At 42.0% G+C, this 22,267-nt stretch overlaps 1 protein-coding gene across 5 annotated transcripts; it reads right to left on the bottom strand.

Moving 5' to 3' along the window:
* Positions 1–1,418: 1,418 nt before the first annotated feature.
* CDKN3 (cyclin dependent kinase inhibitor 3) lies at positions 1,419–20,845 on the bottom strand. 5 transcript variants are annotated; one of them, XM_057723983.1, is made up of 10 exons: positions 20,746–20,845; positions 17,928–18,010; positions 12,218–12,273; positions 11,669–11,713; positions 8,815–8,832; positions 8,610–8,697; positions 5,056–5,087; positions 3,284–3,387; positions 1,720–1,802; positions 1,419–1,537 (listed from the first exon to the last, which is right to left on the bottom strand). In XM_057723983.1, exons 1-10 carry the CDS (start codon positions 20,752–20,754, stop codon positions 1,492–1,494), a joined length of 564 nt encoding a protein of 187 aa, XP_057579966.1. In that variant the 5' UTR covers positions 20,755–20,845; the 3' UTR covers positions 1,419–1,491. The 5 variants fall into 5 exon arrangements, with proteins under 5 accessions (XP_057579966.1, XP_057579964.1, XP_057579967.1 ...); XM_057723981.1 differs by having other exon boundaries at positions 8,610–8,832; XM_057723984.1 differs by lacking the exon at positions 8,815–8,832.
* Positions 20,846–22,267: the final 1,422 nt, after the last annotated feature.

The raw sequence follows: 22,267 nt of genomic DNA, 5'->3' as shown, positions 1-22,267 counted from the left end.
CTAGCTGGTCTCTCTGCCTCCCCTCCCCCATGGTTTGGAGGGCTGTCCTGCTGATTAACCAGAGAAAATGCTTTTCCAAGAATGTTGGAATTACGTGTTTTTAAACTTAATTGAGTAATTATATTTGAGTAGTGATGTCCCATGTTTCTTTGTTATGGAATAATGGATGTTTTCCCTTATACCTAGTGTTAAAATAGTTAAGCGTTTTAAATGTGGAAGGCTTGCTTAACTAGCACTTGCAATGGAAGTTAAGAGATGCATGCACTTTGAAAATTCAGTTGATTATTAAAGGATTTGATTAGTCCATGCCAACATTTTTTTTCCATTTTCTTAAGTATTCACGAGTAAACTATATATTGGGAGAAAGCTAATATAAGATTTGGTAATGTCGATTTCAATGACTGTTTAAAGTTTAATGAAATATTGTGATTTTTAAATTGTATTTGGTTATAGTACCAAAATCATGAGGAAGGACATTCTATTACTGAAGCCTGTAATTTAAAACAAACAGCCTCCCCGCCCCCGCCAAAACAAAACAAAACCCCAACTTTCTAGCTGTAACTTTTGGCATTTATTATGGTGGGTAAGAAATCCCTAGGGATACGTGATTCTCCCACGTTCCTTACAGTCTTATAAAACCTTAAGTTCTAGAGGCATTGTGTATATAAAAGTATTAAAACATTGATTTTATTAATATAAATGCTGGCTCTCTGGTCTGAAGTTCCCAAACAGCACTAGTAATTGTTTTAAAGTATTCTCTGATAAATTAAAGTAGTTCATCAGAGCAAGAAGAATGAGACAGAGTAAGACTTTTGGTAATTATGTGATTATTTAGAAATTAAGGGTTGATGCGGTGAAATTTGCTCTGCCTTAAGTGGAGGTGCCTCTGAGGGCTGGTCACCTTTGTTTCTACCAGCAGCCAGGAGAGCCATGGGACTCTGCGGCACTGAAACCACGGACGTCTCTCAAAACAAGTAACTTTGACTCTGTATGAACCTTGTCTACAAATGACTGCTTTTGGTAGCTCAACGTGGAACTTAAAGGCAAAAACACATGTTCAGTAGCATAGAGCGACGTGAAGGAGTGAGAGAACTGCAGAGGTAATCCGCAGAGAAGTGCTTCATAAAATACACGTGAAAGAGGGATTAAATTCATTCCTTGTAGCTCCTCGGGGGAAGAATGAAAGCGGTGAAAACAGAGCAGCTGTCTGCACCGATGAACTCCTCATCTCGGGGGAGACACCCGCCGAGGGTGTTCGGGAGGGAGGCGGCAGGATGACACACGGGGCAGAGAAAACAACGGGAGGAGTTTTCAGAGGAGCAGAGTGAAGTGACTGGAGCAGGGATACTCAAACCCATTTTCACATGTGTTACTAGGTCATCTGCTACCCAGTAGTTACCAATAATACGAGGCGAGAGTGTGGGAAAAAATAAATACATTTTTCCATATGCTTTGTTCAGCATCACCTGCAGGTGAAATACATCAGAGCAGCTAGTGCATTTTTAAAAGGAAAATCGTATAGCAGATTTTCTGTCTCCTATAAGAGATGAAAAAGACACGATGAAATTTGTCAATAAAAGCTTTAGGAATGTCTGCACATGTACATTTACATCCATTACATTCAATTTGATAACAAGAGTAGTCTCATTTCAATACAAATGTTGGAGAACTCAAATTTCAGACGTGGTCATATATATACGCTATTTGAAATTCTTTCACCTGGATACAGATCTTGATAGTGAATCTCTTGATGACAGGTGTGCAGCTAGTTTGTCCCGGAACTCATGAAGATAATTATATTGCTGAAAAAATAAAGACATATTGAAATACACTGTAGAAAGCTAATTACCAGTCATGATACTAGTCAGAATCGGGAATCAAAAAAACACTTGATAAGAATAATTCTACATCCTTTTGGGTAAGGAGGTATTTATCAGTACATCTCGGGGAAGTTTTATCTGTCAATAAAGCTACATATAGTGTGAAAAACTTGCTTTAAAAATCTCTAAAAATTAGGAGGTAGCATGAAATACAGAGGAGTGTTTTATAAATCCGTAAAATCCTTTCTCCCTTTACTGGCAGGAGCAAATAAGATTAAAAATAACATGAAGGTATTCTTTTTGCTAATGCATTTTCCCCTGGGGAGTAAGTACGGGGGGGGGGGGGGCACTTTTTGCAAGCAATTAACAGAGGTGAAGTCAAGAAAATCGATTTCCTAATTTACAGAAGCCTTAGTGTTCTGCTTTTTGTGAAGAGAGAGTCCATCTGGAACAATTTTCATAGTAGAGAACATTAAAATAAAATCACTAACCCTAACAGGTAAGCAACATAAAACTCAAATAATGTATCTGGAGTTTTAATAGCTGCTCAGATGATATTCTTACTCCGCCAATGATGTCATTTTGTGTTACTGTTCAGACGCTGAAGCTGCACACTGCTAACTTACATCAGCACAGAGATGGAAAAAGCACGTTTGCCCCAGAATGCTGAGGTGATAAATTAGGCTAACCCTAAGTCTACGATTAAAGATGTAAAACGTGCACACACGTACATATATACATACATTTGTGTCAAAGAGACACTTGGGAACATCTTGAATTTGAAGCATCATTTGATTTTAACAGTAAAGGGAGCCTCTCTGTTTTCAGAACCTGCTCCTCTGACTTAGTCCTAAAGCTCAGACCAGGTACTTGGGAAAGGAAGGCAGGTTAGCGTTACAGATTTATAAACCAATACTATCCTTGGGGCATTGCTACTGCAGTGTTTTTGGTGTTAAAGAGAAAGTAAATGTGAAAGATGTCACTTTGGTTATCCACAGCAAAGGATAATTAGCATGGTTCTATACTTTTTTCTATTATAGTCATTCATCTATCTTTCTTAAATATTTTGGTGATACAGTAATAGGATCTTCATGAGATCTTTTTGGTCAAAAATATACCGAGGAAACTACCAAGTTTAGAGTAACTGCCTCATTTTTTCAGGTGAGAGGATCCATTCCCAGAAATGAATGGGCAAAGACTGAAGAGTAGTGGATCTTGGAAGTGTAAACTGGAAAGTTCAAATTTTTTCATTATTTTGTTTGAAAAACTGAACTTTTTCAGACATCCAGGTTATATTTAAATGTAAATTTTTTAAAAATCAAAATATAAACAGGTGAAAAAAATATAAACAAGTGATACATGAATAACAGACTGCTTTGGATTTCCACTGCCCTTTGGGTGGCGTGCCACACTGCGGCGGTCTGCCCCGACTACGGCCTCACCAGCGTGGCCACCCTCCCCACCTTTATGGTCTGTATCGCTCCGGACCCTCGCAGGTCCCTCAGGCTGTCGATGGCTTGCTGCGGCGACACTGTGTCAGACAGGTATAGGAGGAGACAAGCGGCTACTAACGGAACATGAGAGAAAAGCTGTATGATACATGTAATATGTATTACAGTCTATTATAAATTAATGATATACTTAATTCAGACATCCGTGAGTGCAGAAAACTGAGTTTGGTGGAACTGTTCGAAATGAATGAAAACACAGGCCTTTTAGTATGTGTTTTTGACAAATTATGACTTTAAATGACTGTGGCTGAATTAAAATTTAACACTGGCTTCATTTTTTTCACAGCTTTACTGAGTTATTATAATTCCTATCCCATACAATGTATTCATTTAAAGTGTACAATTCAGTGGATTTTAGTGTACCCACAGGTAAGTGCAGCTATCCCCACAGCTTTAGAACACTTTCATCACCTCAGAAAGAAACCCTGCACCCTTCTGTTATCACCCTCTATCACCCATCACCCCTCCCCTAAGCAACCGCCAATCTACTTTCTGTCTTTATGGACTTGCCTGTTCTAGACATTTCATATAAACGGAATCGTATGTGGTCTCTTGCGACTGGCTTCCCTCACTTAATGTGTTCAAGATTCACACACATTGTGGCATGTTTCAGCACTTCATTCCTTTCTGCAGGTGAATAACATCCCATTGTGTGGCTATAGTTTGTTTATCCATTTGTTGGCTGATGGACATTTAGGCATTTTTTGGCTGTTATGCGTAAGATGGCTGTAAATGTTCATGTACAAGTTCTGTCTGGATGTGTTTTCATTCCTTTTGGGTATATACCTAGGAGTGAAATTTCTGGGTCGTAGGGTAACTCCATGTGTAACTGTTTGAGGAAGTACTGCCTGGCTATTTTCCGAAGCAGCTGCACCAGTTTTCATTCCCACCAGCAGTGTATTAAGGTTCCAATTTCTCTACATCCTTGCCAACGCTTGTTTTCTACTTCTTGGAAATAGCCATCCTAATGGGTGTTAGGTGGTATCTCACTGTGGTTTTGATTTGCATTTCTCTGAGGACTAAGGTGTTGAGCATTTTTCCATGTGCTTATTGGTCATTTGCATATTTTGTTTGGAGAAATGTCTATTCAGATCCCTTGCCCATTTTTTAATTGGGTTGTTTGTCTTTTCACTATTGAGTTGTAAGAGTTCTTTATATAGTCTTGGTAAGTCCCTTATCAGATACATGGTTTGCAAATATTTTTTTCCCATTCTGTGGGTTGTCTTTTCATTTTGATAGTGTCTTTGAAACACAAGTTTGTAGTTTTGATACTGTGCAACACTAAAAGGAATAACTGTTACTCCCACTGTGGTATTTCATTAGCTGTTTTTTTTTTTCCCTAATACATTTATAAAAAGTTAATATATATAACTTTGGTTTTCATGCTTATGTTACCCACGGATATTGTTTAGAAGTTACTGCCAGTATCTTAATACCTGCAAAGGGAGAACATTAGAAAACAAAACAAAACACAAGAATGCAGGTGCTAAGACCTACAAACTATGTTTTGCAGAACCCTCCAAAACAATGCTGAAAATACCTCTGACTCCCACCCACACTTTCTAGGAAACACGAAATTTAGGGCCTTGAATAATCCTTTGTGTCTTAGCAGACATATATTGTTTTGTCTCATTTTCATACAAAGTGAGCATATGGCCCAGAAACACAGGTTTTCCTACTTTGACCTAAAAATAAATACTGAATAAGAGAAACATATTTCTTACCAAGGCAAGATCTCCCAAGTCCTCCATAACAGCTGAAAGGGAAGTACAGTTTTGAAGTTTGTACATGTTCATCCCATCCCAACAATTACAACTAGAGACTTGCTCCTTCTGCCTTCTGTTTCTACTCTAATGCCTAGCACAGTGCCTTGTACCCAGAGATTAATAAATATTCTGAATTAAGAGCAAAGTGCGTTTATTTATTTGTTGGGAGGTATTCTGGACACCTCTAAGGGACAAGAAAGGCAGGGCCTTTTTCTTGACCTCTTCAATCGCCTGTGGAGTAGAACATGTCACTAAATTTATAGAAATCAGACTACTTTCACCAACTGCCACTTATTTTTCTCTAAAAACCTTAGTGGTTATGGGACAGGTCTCTATCATAATTCTTCATTCATCTAAAAAGAGGACAGAGGCAGTGTACCCTAGAGGTTAGAGTCTGGGCTCTGGAGCCCCACTGCCTGGGGCTGAACGCTGAATCTGTCGTTTATTAGATGTGTGGAACCTAAGTTATATAACCTCTCTGGGCCTCAGCCTTTTCACCTGTAAGATGGGGCCAGCAACAGTACCTACGTCACAGTGAGGACTGAATGAGGTAACATTCGTAAAGCTTGCCACAGAGCTTGGCACAGAGTAAGAAGTAAATGCATGTTAGCTGCTATTATGTAGCACTGTGATGAAATGAGCAGTTCTGTATAACTGGATTTTCTAGAAAAATGAGGATTAATTCTTAAAGCCATTCACTTTGATCAGTTTCAAAGATCCTAAAGAAGTGTATCAGGTTCTTCCTTTCTCAGAGGGGGTATTGACCCTAATCCAGTGCTGACAACCGGTCATCAACACCAGTTACTGTGGTGTATTTGTAGATGGAGCTGCAGGTACGTATTTTGTGACAGGATGTGAGACAGCGGGCCAAACAGGTACTGACCCCTGGATAATTGATGGACCTGCTTTCTACAAAGTGTCCCAGCTGTAGGCCTGTTTCAGAGATGAGGCCCTACTATAAAGGTAGAGAGAGGCAGAACATTTTGGTGGCTTTCTGCGAGATTAAGTAAGATGTACTGCTTTACATCTCTTACTCCCTTTATCTTTCCTCCTCTGATTCCTACTCATCCTTCAAAACCTAGGTCAAATTTCATTTCTGAAATGCCTCTGTAACCCTACAGAAACCACGGCCACCCTAATACACCTGTTTGAGTCTTATTACACTTATGTGATAGTGTCGTTGGCTGTGGGTTCCCTGAGGGTGGGGACTGTGTCTCAGAGTGTGTGTTTTGTATTCCCGATGTTTCACAGACAGCAGGTGTTATGGGTGGAACTGGCTGCCCGCCCCCCAATCCCTGCTACTGTGCACATGACCTTGTTTGAAGATAGGGTGTTTGCTAATATAAACAAGTTCAGGGGAGGTCATTAGGGTGGGCCCTAATCCAACACGGCCGGTGTCCTTCTAAGAGGAAACACCATATAAGAACACAGACACACGGGGACAGTTATGTGACTACAGAGGCAGAGAGTGGAGTGATGCAGCCATAAGCCAAAGAATGCCAAGGACTGCCGGCACCACCAGAAGCCAGGAAGAAGTGAGGAAGGGCTCTACCCAGGGGTTCAGGAGGAGGACAGCCCTGCTCACACCTTGATTTTGGATTTCTAGCCTCCAGAACTAGGCGAGAATAAATTTCTGGTCTTTAAGCTACCCAGTATGCAGTACTTTGTTACAGCAGCCCTAGGAAATGGGATAACACAATAGTTAGGCAGTGTCACTGATTTTATAGAGGAACAAAAATGTCCAGGGAGAACCAGTGCGACAGCACTGGTAGACAACAGAAGAGGGAAAAAAATGTACCAGGCCTTGTTTCCGAGGGATAAACTCTAGAGCTGTCCAGCAACGTGGGCACTCAAAGATGGGAGAATGGATAGAAAACTTTGTCCAAACAAACATTAGTCACCGTAGGACATCTTTGAAAGCTCTAGGACAATAAAAACTTCCAGTCATCAGATGCTTTATTTCACGGGAGCCTGAAGCACTCGACACATGCGAGATCGCCCATCCACCTCTCCACCCTGCTTGTGTTCAAAATCAGAGCATCTGGTTTGCTAGAACCTGCTAGCTGAGAATTTGTGAAGCTTCTCTAAACTGAGCTAGTTTGACCTCTCGTAATCTTTCAGTAGGGGATGCTTTCAAAGATTTATTTGGAAAAAAAATCTCAGAATTGGTTTGAAAAATGGGTCCCAAAATTGTAAAGTAGTGTTCACTAGCTCCATCTAACCACCTAATGCTATTTCATTATATTTATCAGAAAATTTAGCATAAGCAACTCTATTTATTCTAAAATTTTGCTTCTACAATTAGTACTAGATGAGGGATGATGTTTATCTATAGAGAAAGTTTGGAAACTATAGGATATAGGATGGCTTCTAGTTCTTTCTCCCCTACGTTGCAGGCAATAGTTCTCTATACTAGAGTTTAGTTTGATCACAGACAGAAGTACGTCCCCCAAAACCCCTGTACTGGTTGGTTTGCTTTCAGCACCTGAGCTATTGGCATGAAGCCCCGGGGCTCTTGGTCCAAGGAGAGAGGAGCTGGCTGGGCTAGCCCGGTTCCCAGGTGCCCTGAGGCTCCTCAGCTATCTGGTACAGTCTGTATACTTTCTAGCTCAAAGCAACGACCTTAGAGCTTCTGAGGTATCATGGTCTTTAATGCTCCATCTTGCTCCAGAGAGGATTAAGCAGATCAGGATATAAAAAAACAAACAGAAAACCCCAATGAGCATAAAGAACTATGTTTAGCAAGTGGTAAGTTCCCTCAGCACTTCACATGTTGGAATAAGCCTGCAGACGTCTCCCCGTGGCCGCGCGGGTCTCGCTTCTGGCCTAACTACTCTTACCCTCCACAGCACCACTTCCAGTCTTTCCGAGCTACTGCCTGCTGCTGATTGTCTCTTTCTTCTTCCCGTCTCCAAGCTACTTTTTTCCTTTCTCCTCATTTTACCCCCTTAACCCATTTTCCTCTGCGCTAAGCTTTCACACCAGCAGCTGACTTTTGGCCACGGACCAGCAGTGAGTCTCCCCTGCACGCAGGCAGCAGATGTACATCATCAAATATGATTCTCAGGCCCTGCCTTCAGGGCGGCTCACTGCTTGGGGTGATTCCTTTGCTGCTGAGTTTTAAAAAACTGACTCTCTTGCAGCTGGAAGAAACTAAGCAATGAACTGAAAGGCCGAGCAACAGGCGAGGTGTTGTTAAATAACAAGAACGCTGCCCCCACCTTTTTGGGAAGGAGAGGGTGCCAAAATTATGAGTAAAGGTCTAAGGCAAAAGGAAAGACACAAAGCCTGTTACCCTATTCTAAAAACTTCATCTCCTCGTTTGTTGTCCTTATTGTGAATGCTTGCTCTGTGCCAGGCACTGTGCTAGTGCTACTTTTCAGGTATTATGTCCTTTTAATCCTTGCAACAAACTACAAGGTAGGTAATAACTGCGTAAGGATGCAATAATTTGAGACCTCGTTTTGACTGAGACATTTCTCATGTAATATATGGAGAAAAGGAGAACGTACTGTATTAAGGTTTTTCGGTTATTTTTAAGGCAGATTTCAAGCTCCTCCATTATCTCACAGCAGCTGGCTATGTCAGGAGTCCCTCCATCTGGAATTGGATGATGATGAGTGATAATTCCATACTGATGGTAGAGGTCCAAAAGGTTTGGAACTCTATATTTTGACAGTTCCCCTCTGGTGCAGAAAACAAATATGTCTTGTATACCATAGCTCTTTAGTTCTTCTGTCAATAGACCAAGATACACAAGGACACACATGGACAAAACATTACAAATTTAAATACAGTCTGGAGGGAAAATATGGAGTTAACTTCCTTAAGCCGAGCAAACCAATAACAAATGATAACCTCTGAAGCGCTTATTGATAATCTAAATCAACACTGATCTGTCTTCAAACTAGGGTAAAAACCAAGTCACTAAGCACAAAATAGGAATTAGAAACATCTGAACCAAAAGGTTATTAAAATGAAACCTGATTTTATAAGTCAAATGCTTTTTACTGGATTTTAAGACATTATATTGCTGTTATGAAAAAAAAATTTTTTTTCTTACAATAAATACTGCTTTAAAGTAAATTTTAAAGTACCTAATATTTCAAAATAGGAAGGAATGATAGCACATTTTTCCCCATTTTCCTCTCACCAAATCAACTGTGTTTGCTTTGTTCAAGACTGCTATTTTGTTTTCCCCTAAGCATTGTATATAAAATCTCCAGCATAGTCATGGTACCAGAGCTCTTGTATTCTCACTTATATTTGTACTGTACCATACCATCATGTATTTAATTTTATGGACTAGGTTTCTAGGAAATAAAGCATTAACTGTATGAAAATCATGTGACTTAGCGGATTTCAGTACAATGCTATGAACCAAGTGAGAGCACTACGGGCCGTTCTACTCACTGCTGCTTCCTCACGGCAACACTCACTGCAGAGCACTTGGCACACAATGAATAATTCTGGCTCATCCGATGCCCCGCTTTCTCTCCCCACCCACTTAATCCTAGGACATCTAGCTATTTAAGTACAAAGTACTTTTTATCATGAAATTCTAAATCTGTACTTGAAATATGGCTAGTCCAAATTGGGATGTATTGTAAACGTAAGATACATATCTGATTTCAAAAACCAAGTACCAAAAAATTCCTATCTCATGAATAATTTGTTTTATACTTAAACCCCACTGAAATACTATTTAGCCTATACGAGGTTAAATCAAGTATGTTATTAAAATTAATTTTGCCTGTTTTTACTTCTTTTATGCAGCCCCTAGAAAAGGTCAAAGTGCACATATGGCTTCTCTTTGGGGCTCCCAACATGTCCCCGTTGGACGGCACTGCCCTAGATATAACAAGATTATGCTTCTGTACTTTGAAGAGAGTTTACTTTGTGGTTGACATACTTAACCATTTTTAAGAGAGTACGTAATTTCCTACGTGCCTCTTGTACGTATTGAATAATTTCTATTATATAGTAGATTTCAACTTTCCTACAAGGGACTGTGAGGACAGACACAGGAAGTGCTGCCAGGAGAGTCTAGGTCCCCCCCTTCAGACACTGTCATATGTTTTGTATATTAGATTCAAGACTTTGTTGGAAGGAAAAAAGGTTTGGTAAAAAACTGGAAACTCCTCTTATGGGAGAGACTAAATGAATAGGGCTTTCCAAAATGTGCAAGATTGGTTCTTCCTCTTCTTTTTTTAAAGAAATTAATTAATTTATTGGCTGTGTTGGGTCTTCGATGCTGCACACAGGCTTTCTCTTGTTGCGGTGATCAGGGGCTACTCTTCATTGTGGTGCCTGGTCTCCTCACTGCGGTGGCTTCCCTGTTTGTGGAGCACAGGCTCTAGGTGCTCGGGCTTCAGCAGTTGCGGCACACAGGCTCAATAGTTGTGGCTCACGGGCTCTAAAGTGCAGGCTCAGTAGTTGTGGCACACGGGCTTAGTTGCTCTAAGGCATGTAGGATCTTCCCGGAGCGAGGATCAAACCCGTGTCCCCTGAATTGGCAGGTGGATTCTTAACCACTGCGCCACTTAGGAAGTCCTGCAAGATTGTTTTTTTTTTTTTTTTTTTTTGTCTTCCAACCTATTTATTCACTTTTATTAAACACCAGTATAAGTCAGACATATTACATCCGCAAGACTGGTTCTTGAACCAATGATTTAAATGCTATTTTGCTCATGACTTAAATGTTCTCCAAATGGAAATTTCCTACCATGGTGGGTCTCTCTAGAGCAGAAAATCTCTACAAATACTGCAAGGGTCAACTAGTCTATTAGTCTTTTAAGTCTTTTTGGTAGGTAAATTAAAGAAGGTATATTAGGAAATTGATATTCTAGGGTAACTAAGACAGAAATTTAAGATTTATAAAATCTATAGTGGTCAGAATCAAACAATATATACATTTTTATTTTGGTTTCTTATAAGGACATTGATAGGGCTATTAGGCTATTAGGCCAACCAGAATAAAATATTTTGAAAATCTAAATTTGTTAGTATCATACAATATATAAGTTCCAAATTGGGATAGATTATCAGGATATTTGTAGGGTTATTAGACTTGAGGTAAGAATATCCTTGGACATGTGGAGATCAGACCCTATTCCATCTTTTCCACCCAGATCCTGGTTCTGTAACTTTTCTATGTGGGACGGACAATTTCAATACTACCTCTGGATTCCCAGCTCAGGCTTAATTTCCAGTATTACAGTCAAGTCTGCAAAGAACAGTATGTTCGAAGATCTGGGCCGGGCAATGCCAGCTTTCTATTTACATACTTTCCCCTCCAACTATACCTTCTCAGTCAAATGCAGTTTCCATGTATAGAACTACAACAATCAGTGAAAAGCAACACTTATGTTTAGTAAATGATGAGTCCTCTCTGCCCTTCACAAAGACCTCTTCACATATTAGAATAAGTCTATAGCTTGAAACTTTATGAAATACCGAACTTTTTTTCTTTGAAAATTCAGAAGCGACTACAGTTTGTTCTTTTCAACAAAGAGATTTTCAGTCTTATTTTTTAAAAGCCTCTTAAGATGGTCTGCCATATTACACCTACCTGTATCTTTTTGGATATTTCTTCTAACATCTTTAAATTTACAACCTGTAAGTAGTTACAAGGCAAGTGAGAGAGTCAGTTTTTGGTCATAAATGACAAGTATATTTAAACACATATATAGCTGCTGTAGAAAGTCATTACACATGATCATTTATATGCTTCCATTTTGAATGGGAATTTAAATTTCTTTTATTCTTAGAAATATAATTCCAGGGACTTGTAGATCCCAGCTGAAGGAACTCTTAATCCAAGGATTCTTTATTCTGTGTCCTTTCTGTAACAGGTACCTGGCTGTAGTCCTTGGCCTCACACTGTACCCCTGTGCTACATTTTATTAAGATAGGTAAATCAGAAATGTAGAGCTGTGAATGTAGATTTGGAAGGGCTGAAGTGTAGGTCTATTGTTCCTTTATCTACAGCCCACCAAGGGGGTTTCCAGGACTGAGTTCCTATGCTGAAAGTCCGTGAAATTCTCTTACTGCTCAGTACAGAGAATGATGTGTTAGCCAACAAAAAAATTACTTCTAATATATCAATAGCGTCACCTACCTGGAAGAGCACATAAACCAAGAAACTGAGAACAATTCACTCGTGACAGGGGTAGCCTGAAAGGAATAAAACTTTATCAAGTTTAGTTCAATTTAAAGTTATAGAAGGACATTTATACAAACATGTGCGCTTGCCACTGAACGAAGGGGTTTTAAAGTTTTACACAAAACAAAAATTCATAGTTAAATATCAGTGTTGGTCACAAAGGCTCAGAAAGACTAGGAGTTTTAAAATAGGAACCGATCGTTTGCTTTGTTGCAATTTAAGTCTTAAAAGTGGCAAGCTAATTTATACTACCTTACAGATAGTAATGCCCAGATTGCCTACAGCTAGTATAAAGTGTGCTTAAGTTACCCTGTGGCATGTTACCTGAGATATTCTGTATTAGTAACCTTAGGAGATAAGCTGGAAAATGACCATCTGACAAGTTCATCTCCAGCATTCATTCTACATTATTATTTTCAGATTTCTGTATAGGACTTCTTCAAACAGATACAATTTCATAGAATAAAATCCACAGGCTACCTAGTCTTTGTTGTAATGGATTTTGGTTAAAATGAAATAACTTCAAGAAATTCAACTCCCAGTTTGCAGGACAAAGCAGGCAGAGGCTCACCTTCTCTGCAAAACAGAGGATGAGATTAGAGGAAAACAGGGCGTCACGTAACACACCACCCGACTCTGAACATTAGATGAGTTTCTGAGTTTAAAGAGGGTTTAGAAGGGAAAGTGAAAGATAATTGCTATTTGATGGCAGAAAAAAGAACTATAGGGACAAACTTTTTCTCTAAAGAGAGAGATTATTACATTTACAGGGATAAGAGAAAGCATTTGATTGTGAGTGGTACAGAATCTGGTATAACTGTAAGTCACTGCCAAAATTGAGAAGCTGATTTTATAAAAACATTTATTTTTATTATTGTATCTATAGTAATGTGGCTTTTATCTTAAACAAGGTCTGTTGATAGATGCATTATTTTTTACTTCATGGGTTGGCCAGAAGGTTCGTTGGGTTTTTCCAAAAGATGTTACGGAAAAACCTGAATGAACTTTTTGGCCAAACCTATATATATATACATATATATATATGTGTGTATATATATATATATATATTTTTTTTTTTGTCCATGCTGCGTGGCTTTTCGGATACCTCAGTTCCCCAACCAGGGACTGAACCCACACCCTCAGCAGTGAAAGCGCCGAGTCCTAACCACTGGACTGCCAGGGAATTCCCAAGAGATGCGTTATTATGGTAAATAGTTCTAGGATCTGAATAAATGATAACATAGGAGTAGTGATACTCACATCAGATAAAATAGACTTTAAAATAAAAAATGTTGCAAGAGACAAGAAAGGACACTACATAAAGATCGAGGGATCAATCCAAGAAGAAGAGAAAACAGTTATAAATATATATGCACCCAATATAGGAGCACCTCAATACATAAGGCAAATGCTAACAACTATGAAAGAGGAAATCAACAGGAACACAGTCATAGTGGGGGACTTTAACACCCCACTTACACCAGTGGACAGATCATCCACATGGAAAATTAATAAGGAAACACAAGCTTTAAATGACATGATAAATCAGCTTGATTTAATAGATAGCTATAGGACATTACATCCAAAAACAGCAGATTACACGTTCTTTTCAAGTGCACATGGAACATTCTCCAGGATAGATCACATTTTGGGTCATAAATCAAGCCTTGGTAAATTCAAGAAAATTGAAATCGTATCAAGCATCTTTTCCGACCACAATGCTATGAGATTAGAAATCAATTACTGGAAAAAAACTGTAAAAACCACAAACACATGGAGGCTAAACAATACGCTACCAAATAACCAAGAGATCACTGAAGAAATCAAAGAGGAAATCAGAAAATACCCTGAGACAAATGACAATGAAAACACAACGATCCAAAACTTATGGGATGCAGCAAAGGCAGTTCTAAGAGGGAAGTTTATAGCAATACAATCCTACCTCAAGAAACAAGAAAAATCCCAAATAAACAATCTAACCTTACACCTCAAGAAACTAGAAAAAGAAGAGCAAACAAAACCCAAAGTTAGTAGACGGAGAGAAATCATAAAGATCAGAGCAGGAATAAATGAAATAGAAACAAAGAAAACAAGAGCAAAAATCGATAAAACTAAAAGCTGGTTCTTTGAGAAGATAAATAAAATCGATAAACCTCTAGCAAGACTAATCAAGAAAAAGAGGGAGAGGACTCAAATCAATAAAATTAGAAATGAAACAGGAGAAGTTACAATGGACACCACAGAAATGAAAAGCACCATAAGAGATTACTACAAGCAACTATATGCCAATAAAATGGACAACCTGGATGAAATGGACAGATTCTTAGAAAGGTTTAACCTTCCAAGACTGAATCAGGAAGGAATACAAAATATGAACAGACCAATCACAAGTAATGAAATTGAAAGTGTGATTAAAAATCTCCCAACAGGGCTTCCTAGGTGGCGCAGCGGTTAAGAATCTGCCTGCCAATGCAGAGGTCACGGGTTCGATCCCAGCTCCAGGAAGATCCCACATGCTGCGGAGCAACTAAGCCCGTGTGCCAAAAAAAAAAAAAAAAAATCTCCCAACAAACAAAAGTCCAGGACTAGATGGATTCACAGGTGAATTTTATCAAACATTTAGAGAACAGCTAACACCCATCCTTCTCAAGCTCTTCCAAAAAATTGCAGAGGAAGGAACATTCCCAAACTCATTCTATGTGGCCACCATCACCCTGATACCAAAACCAGACAAAGATACTACAAAAAAAAGAAAATGACAGACCAGTATCACTGATGAATTTAGATGCAAAAATCCTCAACAAAATACTAGCCAACACAATCCAACAACACATTAAAAGGATCATACACCATGATCAAGTGGGGTTTATCCCTGGAATGCAAGGATTCTTCAATATATGCAAATCAATCAATGTGATACACCATATTAACAAACTGAAGGATAAAAATCACAATGATCATCTCAATAGATGCAGAAAAAGCTTTTGACAAAATTCAACACCCATTTATGATAAAAACTCTCCAGAAGGTGGGCACAGAGGGAACCTACCTCAACATAATAAAGGCCACATACGACAAACCCACAGCAAACATCATTCTCAATGGTGAAAAACTGAAAGCATTCCCTCTAAGATCAGGAACAAGACAAGGATGTCCCCTCTCGCCACTACTATTCAACATGGTTTTGGAAGTCCTTGCCACAGCAATCAGAGGAGAAAAAGAAATAAAAGGAATCCAAATTGGGAAAGAAGAAGTAAAACTGTCACTGTTCGCAGATGACATGATATTATACATAGAAAATCCTAAAGATGTCACCAGAAAACTACTTGAGCTAATCAGTGAATTTGGTAAAGTTGCAGGATACACAATTAACACACAGAAATCTCTTGCATTTCTATGCACTAACAATGAGAGATCAGAAAGAGAAATTAAGGAAACAATCCTATTCACCACTGCAACAAAAAGAATCAAATACCTAGGAATAAACCTAACCAAAGAGGTAAAAGACCTGTACCCAGAAAACTATAAGACACTAATGAAAGAAATCAAAGACGACACAAACAGATGGAGGGACATACCATGTTCTTGGATTGGAAGAATCAACATTGTGAAAATGACTATACTACCGAAAGCAATTTACAGATACAATGCAATCCCGATCAAATTACCAATGGCATTTTTCACAGAACTAGAACAAGAAATTTTATGATTTGTATGGAAATGCAAAAGGCCCCGAATAGCCAAAGCAATCTTGAGAAGGAAAGATGGAGTTGGGGGAATCAGGCTTTCTGACTTCAGGCTATACTACAAGGCCACAGTGATCAAGACAGTATGGTACTGGCACAAAAACAGAAATTTAGATCAATGGAACTGGATAGAAAGCCCAGAGATAAACTATGGTCAACTAATCTTTGACAAAGCAGGCAAGGATATACAATGGAGAAAAGGCATCCTCTTCAATAAGTGGTGCTGGGAAAACTGGACAGCTACACATAAAAGAATGAAATTAGAACACTTCCTAACACCATACACAAAAATAAACTCAAAATGGATTAAAGACCTAAATGTAAGGCCAGGCACTATAAAACTCCTAGAGGAAAACATAGGAAGAACACTCTTTGACGTAAATAACAGCAAGATCTTTTTTGATCCACCCCCTAAAGTAATGGAAATAAAAACCAAAATAAATAAGTGGGACCTAATGAAACTTCAAAGCTTCTGCACAGCAAAGGAAACTATAAGCAAGATGAAAAGACAACCCTCAGAATGGGAGAAAATATATGCAAACGTATCAACAGACAAAGGATTAATCTCCAAAATATATAAACAGTTCATCTAGCTCAATATCAAAAAAACAAACAACCCAACCAAAAAATGGGCTGAAGACCTAAATAGGCATTTCTCCAAAGACATACGGATGGCCAAGAGGCACATGAAAAGCTGCTCAACATCACTCATTATTAGAGAAATGCACATCAAAACTTCAGTGAGGTATCACCTTACACTGGTTAGAATGGGCATCATCAGAAAATCTACAAAGAGTAAATGCTGGAGACGGTGTGGAGAAAAGGGAATGCTCTTGCACTGCTGGTGGGAATGTCAATTGATACAGCCACTATGGAGAACGGTATGGAGGTTCCTTGCAAAACTAAAAATAGAGTTACCATATGACCCAGCAATCCTACCGCTGGGCATATACCCACGGAACACCATAATTCAAAAAGACACATGCACCCCAATGTTCACTGCAGCACTATTTACAATAGCCAGGACACAGAAGCAACCTAAATGTCCATCAACAGATGAATGGATAAAAAAGATGTGGTACATACATACAATGGAATATTACTCAGCTGTAAAAAGCAATGAAACTGGGACATTTGTAGAGACATGGATGGACCTAGAGACTGTCATACAGAGTGAAGTGAGTCAGAAAGAGAAAAACAAATATCGTATATTAACACATATATGCAGAATACAGAAAAATGGTACAAATCAACCGGTTTGCAAGGCAGAAATAGAGACCCAGATGCAGAGAACAAACATATGGACACCAAGTGGGGAAAGCGGGGAGGGTTGGGAGGAATGAACTGGGAGATTGGGATACCAGACTGTACACTCTAAATACATGTAGTTTGTAGGTATGTTAACTGCATCTCAGTAAAAGTTCTTAAAATATATATATATATATAAAAAAAGAATAATATGCATCTATAACAAAGTTTGATAAATATGGATATTACAAAATTGGAATCATTACTATATATAATTTGTACCATGTGTTTGTAACATTAATATTTTGTCATAAACATCTACCTATGCTATTAAATATTCTTCAAAAAACAAAACAAAACAAAAAAACAAAAACCATAGGATATCCCAATGCTATGTTTGGTACACTATTCTTTTGTTATAACATAAAAAGAAGGTTTTGGTACTAAATGGGAGATCATTCTAATCTTATCTCAACTTCTTTCGACTATGGGTTTCTCAAAATATAAGGAAGGACCTACCTCTCCCCCCCCCAAAAAACCCCTTACTCTATCAGAGAAAATAAAGATTAGAAGTATATAATCAGTAGAAGAGCATCATTTTAAATATGTAGACTAAATTCTAGAAGGATTATGATGTGCACATCAAACATGGATCAGAAATGCCAACCTACCACGATATCTGAACGGGAGTCTGTTCATCTTCAACAGGCTCTTCGTCTGATGAGTCAAACTCACTTGCCTGCGTGGAACTAGGCTTCAAGAGAAATCGGTTGTTAAATAACTGTAAAGAATATTTACATACAGGTTTAGGATAGCTGATCCTTTCTTAAACGCAAACTGATGCATATCTGCAATGTATCCAACCCAGAACATCAGAGAGATCAGCAATATCAGTAACACACTGTGGCAGGGACTCCCCCCACCCCCAGGGAACTAAGATCCCACACGCCCAGCTGAGCGGCCAAAAACAACACCCAAAAAACTACTGCTGTTTACCATCCTATTTCTCATTACAGCCCCGCGGAGTGGAAAGAGTGTTGGATTGGGAACCAAGAAACCCTTCCTCTGGTCTAGGCTCTGCCACTTACTGTATAAACTTGGACAAGCCATGTCAGTTTCTATTGGATCTGTTTTCCAAAACTGTAAAGTGAGATTTATTCATTCACTCACAAACATTTCTTGGACACTTTCATTTGCCAAGCTCTGGAGATGTAAAGATCCATGAAATAAACAGCCTGCCTCCAGTACAGTTGGAGAGACAATGTGTACACAGATTCAAGAAAGTTAGAAGTGCTAAAATGGAAGCATAAACTATGCCCTTTGGACCAGAGAGGGAGTGACTGACTGCGTAGGGAGCTGGAGAAAGCTTCAGAGAGGAGAGATCCATTAGTTGGGTTCTGACGGAAGAGCAGAAGGTTTTTAGGCAGACAGAGAAGTTAAGGCAATTAAGCCAAAAAGAGAAAGGCTCGTATACAGTACGGTCCCTCGGTATTCGCCGGGGGACTGGTTGGTTCCAAGAACCCTCTGACCCCATCCCACTGTGGGTTCCCAAATCCCCAATTCTCAAGCCCCTTACACAAAACGATGGGACCGTTGGTCCTCCGCATCTGTGGGAACGGAGGGCTCACTGTATTCAGGAACTGTGACATCAGAGCAGAGGAGAGGGAGGTAAAGATGTAGTTTTCTCTACCCCATTTCTCAATAAATAACCTCCACAGAGCCTAGTAATTTGGTTGGGGGGCTGCGGAGCACAGGTGGAATAACCCGTCCCTGCCTTTGTGAATCACTGGACTAAAGAGATTGAGATGGACTTTGTGTGCTGATCTAAGGAGTTGAAACTCAATCACGTGGGAAGCATTTCTACATGGAAGATACGTTGTGTTACAGGACTAATAAAAAACACACCTTTCCTCTACTCCCTAGTTGGAGCCAACGGAGGGATGAGACACTGGAGAGGCAAGTGGAGATCAATATATCAGTTTTATTACTGAGGGTTAGATGGAGGATGTGGCTTTAAAGCTAAGGTCAGGTGGACCTGTCAATTCTTCACTCCAGAATTGGACTTGGCCACTCAGGCACAGGAAGTGAGAGACAATCCAGGGCTCCCCCGTGGCAGAGAGAACCCCAAAAAGGACTCTCTGCAAAAAGAAGGGAAGGAAGGGTTGAGCTACTCGCGCTCAGCTCCTCCCAAACTCAGGGATCAGATCACTCACTCTTCTCCTTCTGAGGACAAACGTAGAAAGAGGTCAAGAGTGAAGGACAGCTGCTGTCCCTCCACGTGGAAACATGGGGATTAGCAAGTGTAACCGCCTGAGGTCTCTTCTAGCTCTGAAGCTATATTCTATAATGGTCTTGTTGGCTACTACAAGATCACCTTACAGAGCTAACTTGGGCCACGGATTTGAGTTGCTCTGGATCTATCTGTATTATTATTGTCCCCTCAACTCAAATGGAGGCCCTTCGTATACTAACGCATATATGTGGAATCTAGAAAAGTGGTACAGATGAACCTATTTGCAAAGCAAAAAGAGAGACACAGATGTAGAGAACACATGTATGGACACCAAGGGGGGAAAGAAGGGGGTGGGATGCATTGGGAGATTGGGATTGACACCTATACACTACTGATACTACGTATAAAATAGATACCTAATGAGAACCTGCTGTAGAGCACAGGGACCTCTACTCAATGCTCTGTGGTGACCTACATGGGAAGGAAATCCAAAAAGGAGCAGATATACGTATACATATAGCTGTAAAGCAACTGTATTCCATAAAAATTAAAACAACAGCAACAACAGCAAATGGAGGTCCTTCAACGGCCTGTCGACCCTGGTGGTAGGTGATGTGAGTCCGGTGAGGCCTCAGCTCCTCAGGCCCTCCCTTCCTCCTCCCCTTCCCTTCCTCCTCCCCCTCCCTCCCTCCCTCCTCCCTCCCTCCCTCCTCCCCCTCCCTCCCTCCTCCCCCTCCCTCCTCCCCCTCCCTCCCTCCTCCCCCTCCCTCCCTCCTCCCTCCCTCTCCCTCCCTTCCTCCCCCCCCGTCCTCCCCCTCCCTCCCCCCGCCCTTCCTCCCCCCTCCCCCTCCCTCTTTAAGGCAGCGTTGCGCACTCCGGAGCTTGTCTACAAGCCCTGCAGGGCCGGACGTCCCCGCTGCCCCGGCCCGGGGGCTGCTGCTCGCCCCCCAGGCCGGCAGACGCGCGGGGACACGGGCTCCCCGTGCCTCCGCGCCCTCCGCAGACGGGGCCCGGCGCTCCCCGGCAGGGCCGCCGCGAGGCCTCGGAGACGCGGCGCGCGACAGCCCACGGCCCGCAACGGGCCCCGGCGCCGGCCCTCGCCCTCCCGGCGGCCCCTCCCGGCGGCCGGCGCGCCCGCGGCCCCGGGAGCCGCCTCCCCGCCCCGCCCCGCCCCGGGCGGTTACCGGGCCTGGCCTGTCCCCCTCGGGGCCGCGCCCACCCCGGGGCGCCGTCCCTCCGACCCCGGCCCCGCTCACCGGCTTCATCGCGGGCCGCCCCACGTCCGGACCGGCCGCCGCCTCCGCCCGGCCGCGCCCGCGCCTCGGCCCGAGCCCCGTGCCGCCCCTGCCCCCGCGCTCAGCTCATTGGCGCGTCCTCCCGGGAGGCGGGGCGAGGCGTCTCCTTGGAGCCAATCGGAGCCTCTTCCTGTTTCTTGCTCCGCCCCCGGGCGCCCTGGCTCGGCCTCTAACCGCTCATTGGTTCCTAGGCGGCCTTTGAAAGCCGCGCGGAAGGCGGGCCCTGCTGGGCGCGGACTGGCTGGGAGGGCGCCCCTCCCGCCCGTGGGGAGCGCGCAGGGGGCGGGGCGGGGCGGGGGCGGGGCGAGGTCGCCGCCGGGAGGCGGGGGGGCGGTGCTTTCTCGCGCCGGGCTCCGGACGGGTGCCCGGCTGGGGGTTCTGTTGCTTTTCCTCAATTATTCTTTATCTTTTAGGGCCGTGGTGGGGAGCATTGCTCTGCAGCACCTTGTGAAAACACGCCGCATCCTGTGGGCTCCGTGGCTGCGGGAGCCACCAGAAGTCCGGAACGCGAGCCTGTGCGGTATGTTGGGTCTGTCATGTTCCTTCCCGTGGCGGCGAGCGGACGGGTTGGGATGCAGGTTAACCTTCCCTTCGCAGAACATGGATGGAACAGTGTGTTAGGAGGGGAGGCGAAACATCTCCGGGGGGGTTTAATGCCGGGGTTCCTGAGTTACTGGCTGCAACCTTTAAAAGATGTGCTCGATTATTCTCTCCCCCATTCTGCAGGCCCCTGCAGTTGGCCGTGGGGCAGAAGGTCTCCTGGAGGGACACACGGGCAGATCCGACAAAAATATGCAGAGCTTTCGGCCCCACCCGTGGGTAGAGAGCCGCTGAGAAGAGTTCTCTAGTAAAGAGGACAGCACAGTTTGCCCTAGAGGCTGTATTCGTCAGGGTTCTCCAGAGGAAAGAACCAATAGGATATGTACAGAAAGAGATTTGTTTTAAGGAACTCCCACAGCTGTGGAGGCTTGGCAAGTCCGACGCTGGTGGGGGAGACTAGGAGAACGGGAGACTCAGGACAGAGTTGTAGTTGGGCTTCAGAGGCAGTCTGCTGTTGGACCAGCACCAGCTGACCTTGCAGGTGGAGTCCAGAGGCCATGTGCTCCAGAGTGCACGCCTGCCTTTTTGTTCAGGCCTTCAGTGGATTGGGTCAGGACCGCCCACATTATAGAGGGGAATCTGCTTTCCTCCAAGTCCACCAACTTAAATATTAATCTCATCCAAAAACACCCTCACAGAAACATCTGGAATACATTTTGAGCAAATATCTGGGCACCGTAGCCCAACTAAGTTTGCACATAAAGTTAGCCATCAGACAGGCCCAGCCATCACTGGACTTGATTCATGAATGTATTCAGTAAATTTTTCTTGAGCACCGTGTGTGTCCTAGGCACTCGTCAAGGTGCAAGGCAGATCTGAGTGAACGAAACCAAGTCATACCTGCCTTTATGGGGCTATTGCTGGAGACTGTCAGGCAGTGATA

The sequence above is a fragment of the Hippopotamus amphibius genome, chromosome 2, assembly GCF_030028045.1.
Source record: "Hippopotamus amphibius kiboko isolate mHipAmp2 chromosome 2, mHipAmp2.hap2, whole genome shotgun sequence".
NCBI lineage: Eukaryota > Metazoa > Chordata > Mammalia > Artiodactyla > Hippopotamidae > Hippopotamus > Hippopotamus amphibius.
The sequence above is the reverse complement of the archived record's forward strand: the minus strand, read 5'-3'. Positions and strand labels throughout refer to the sequence as shown.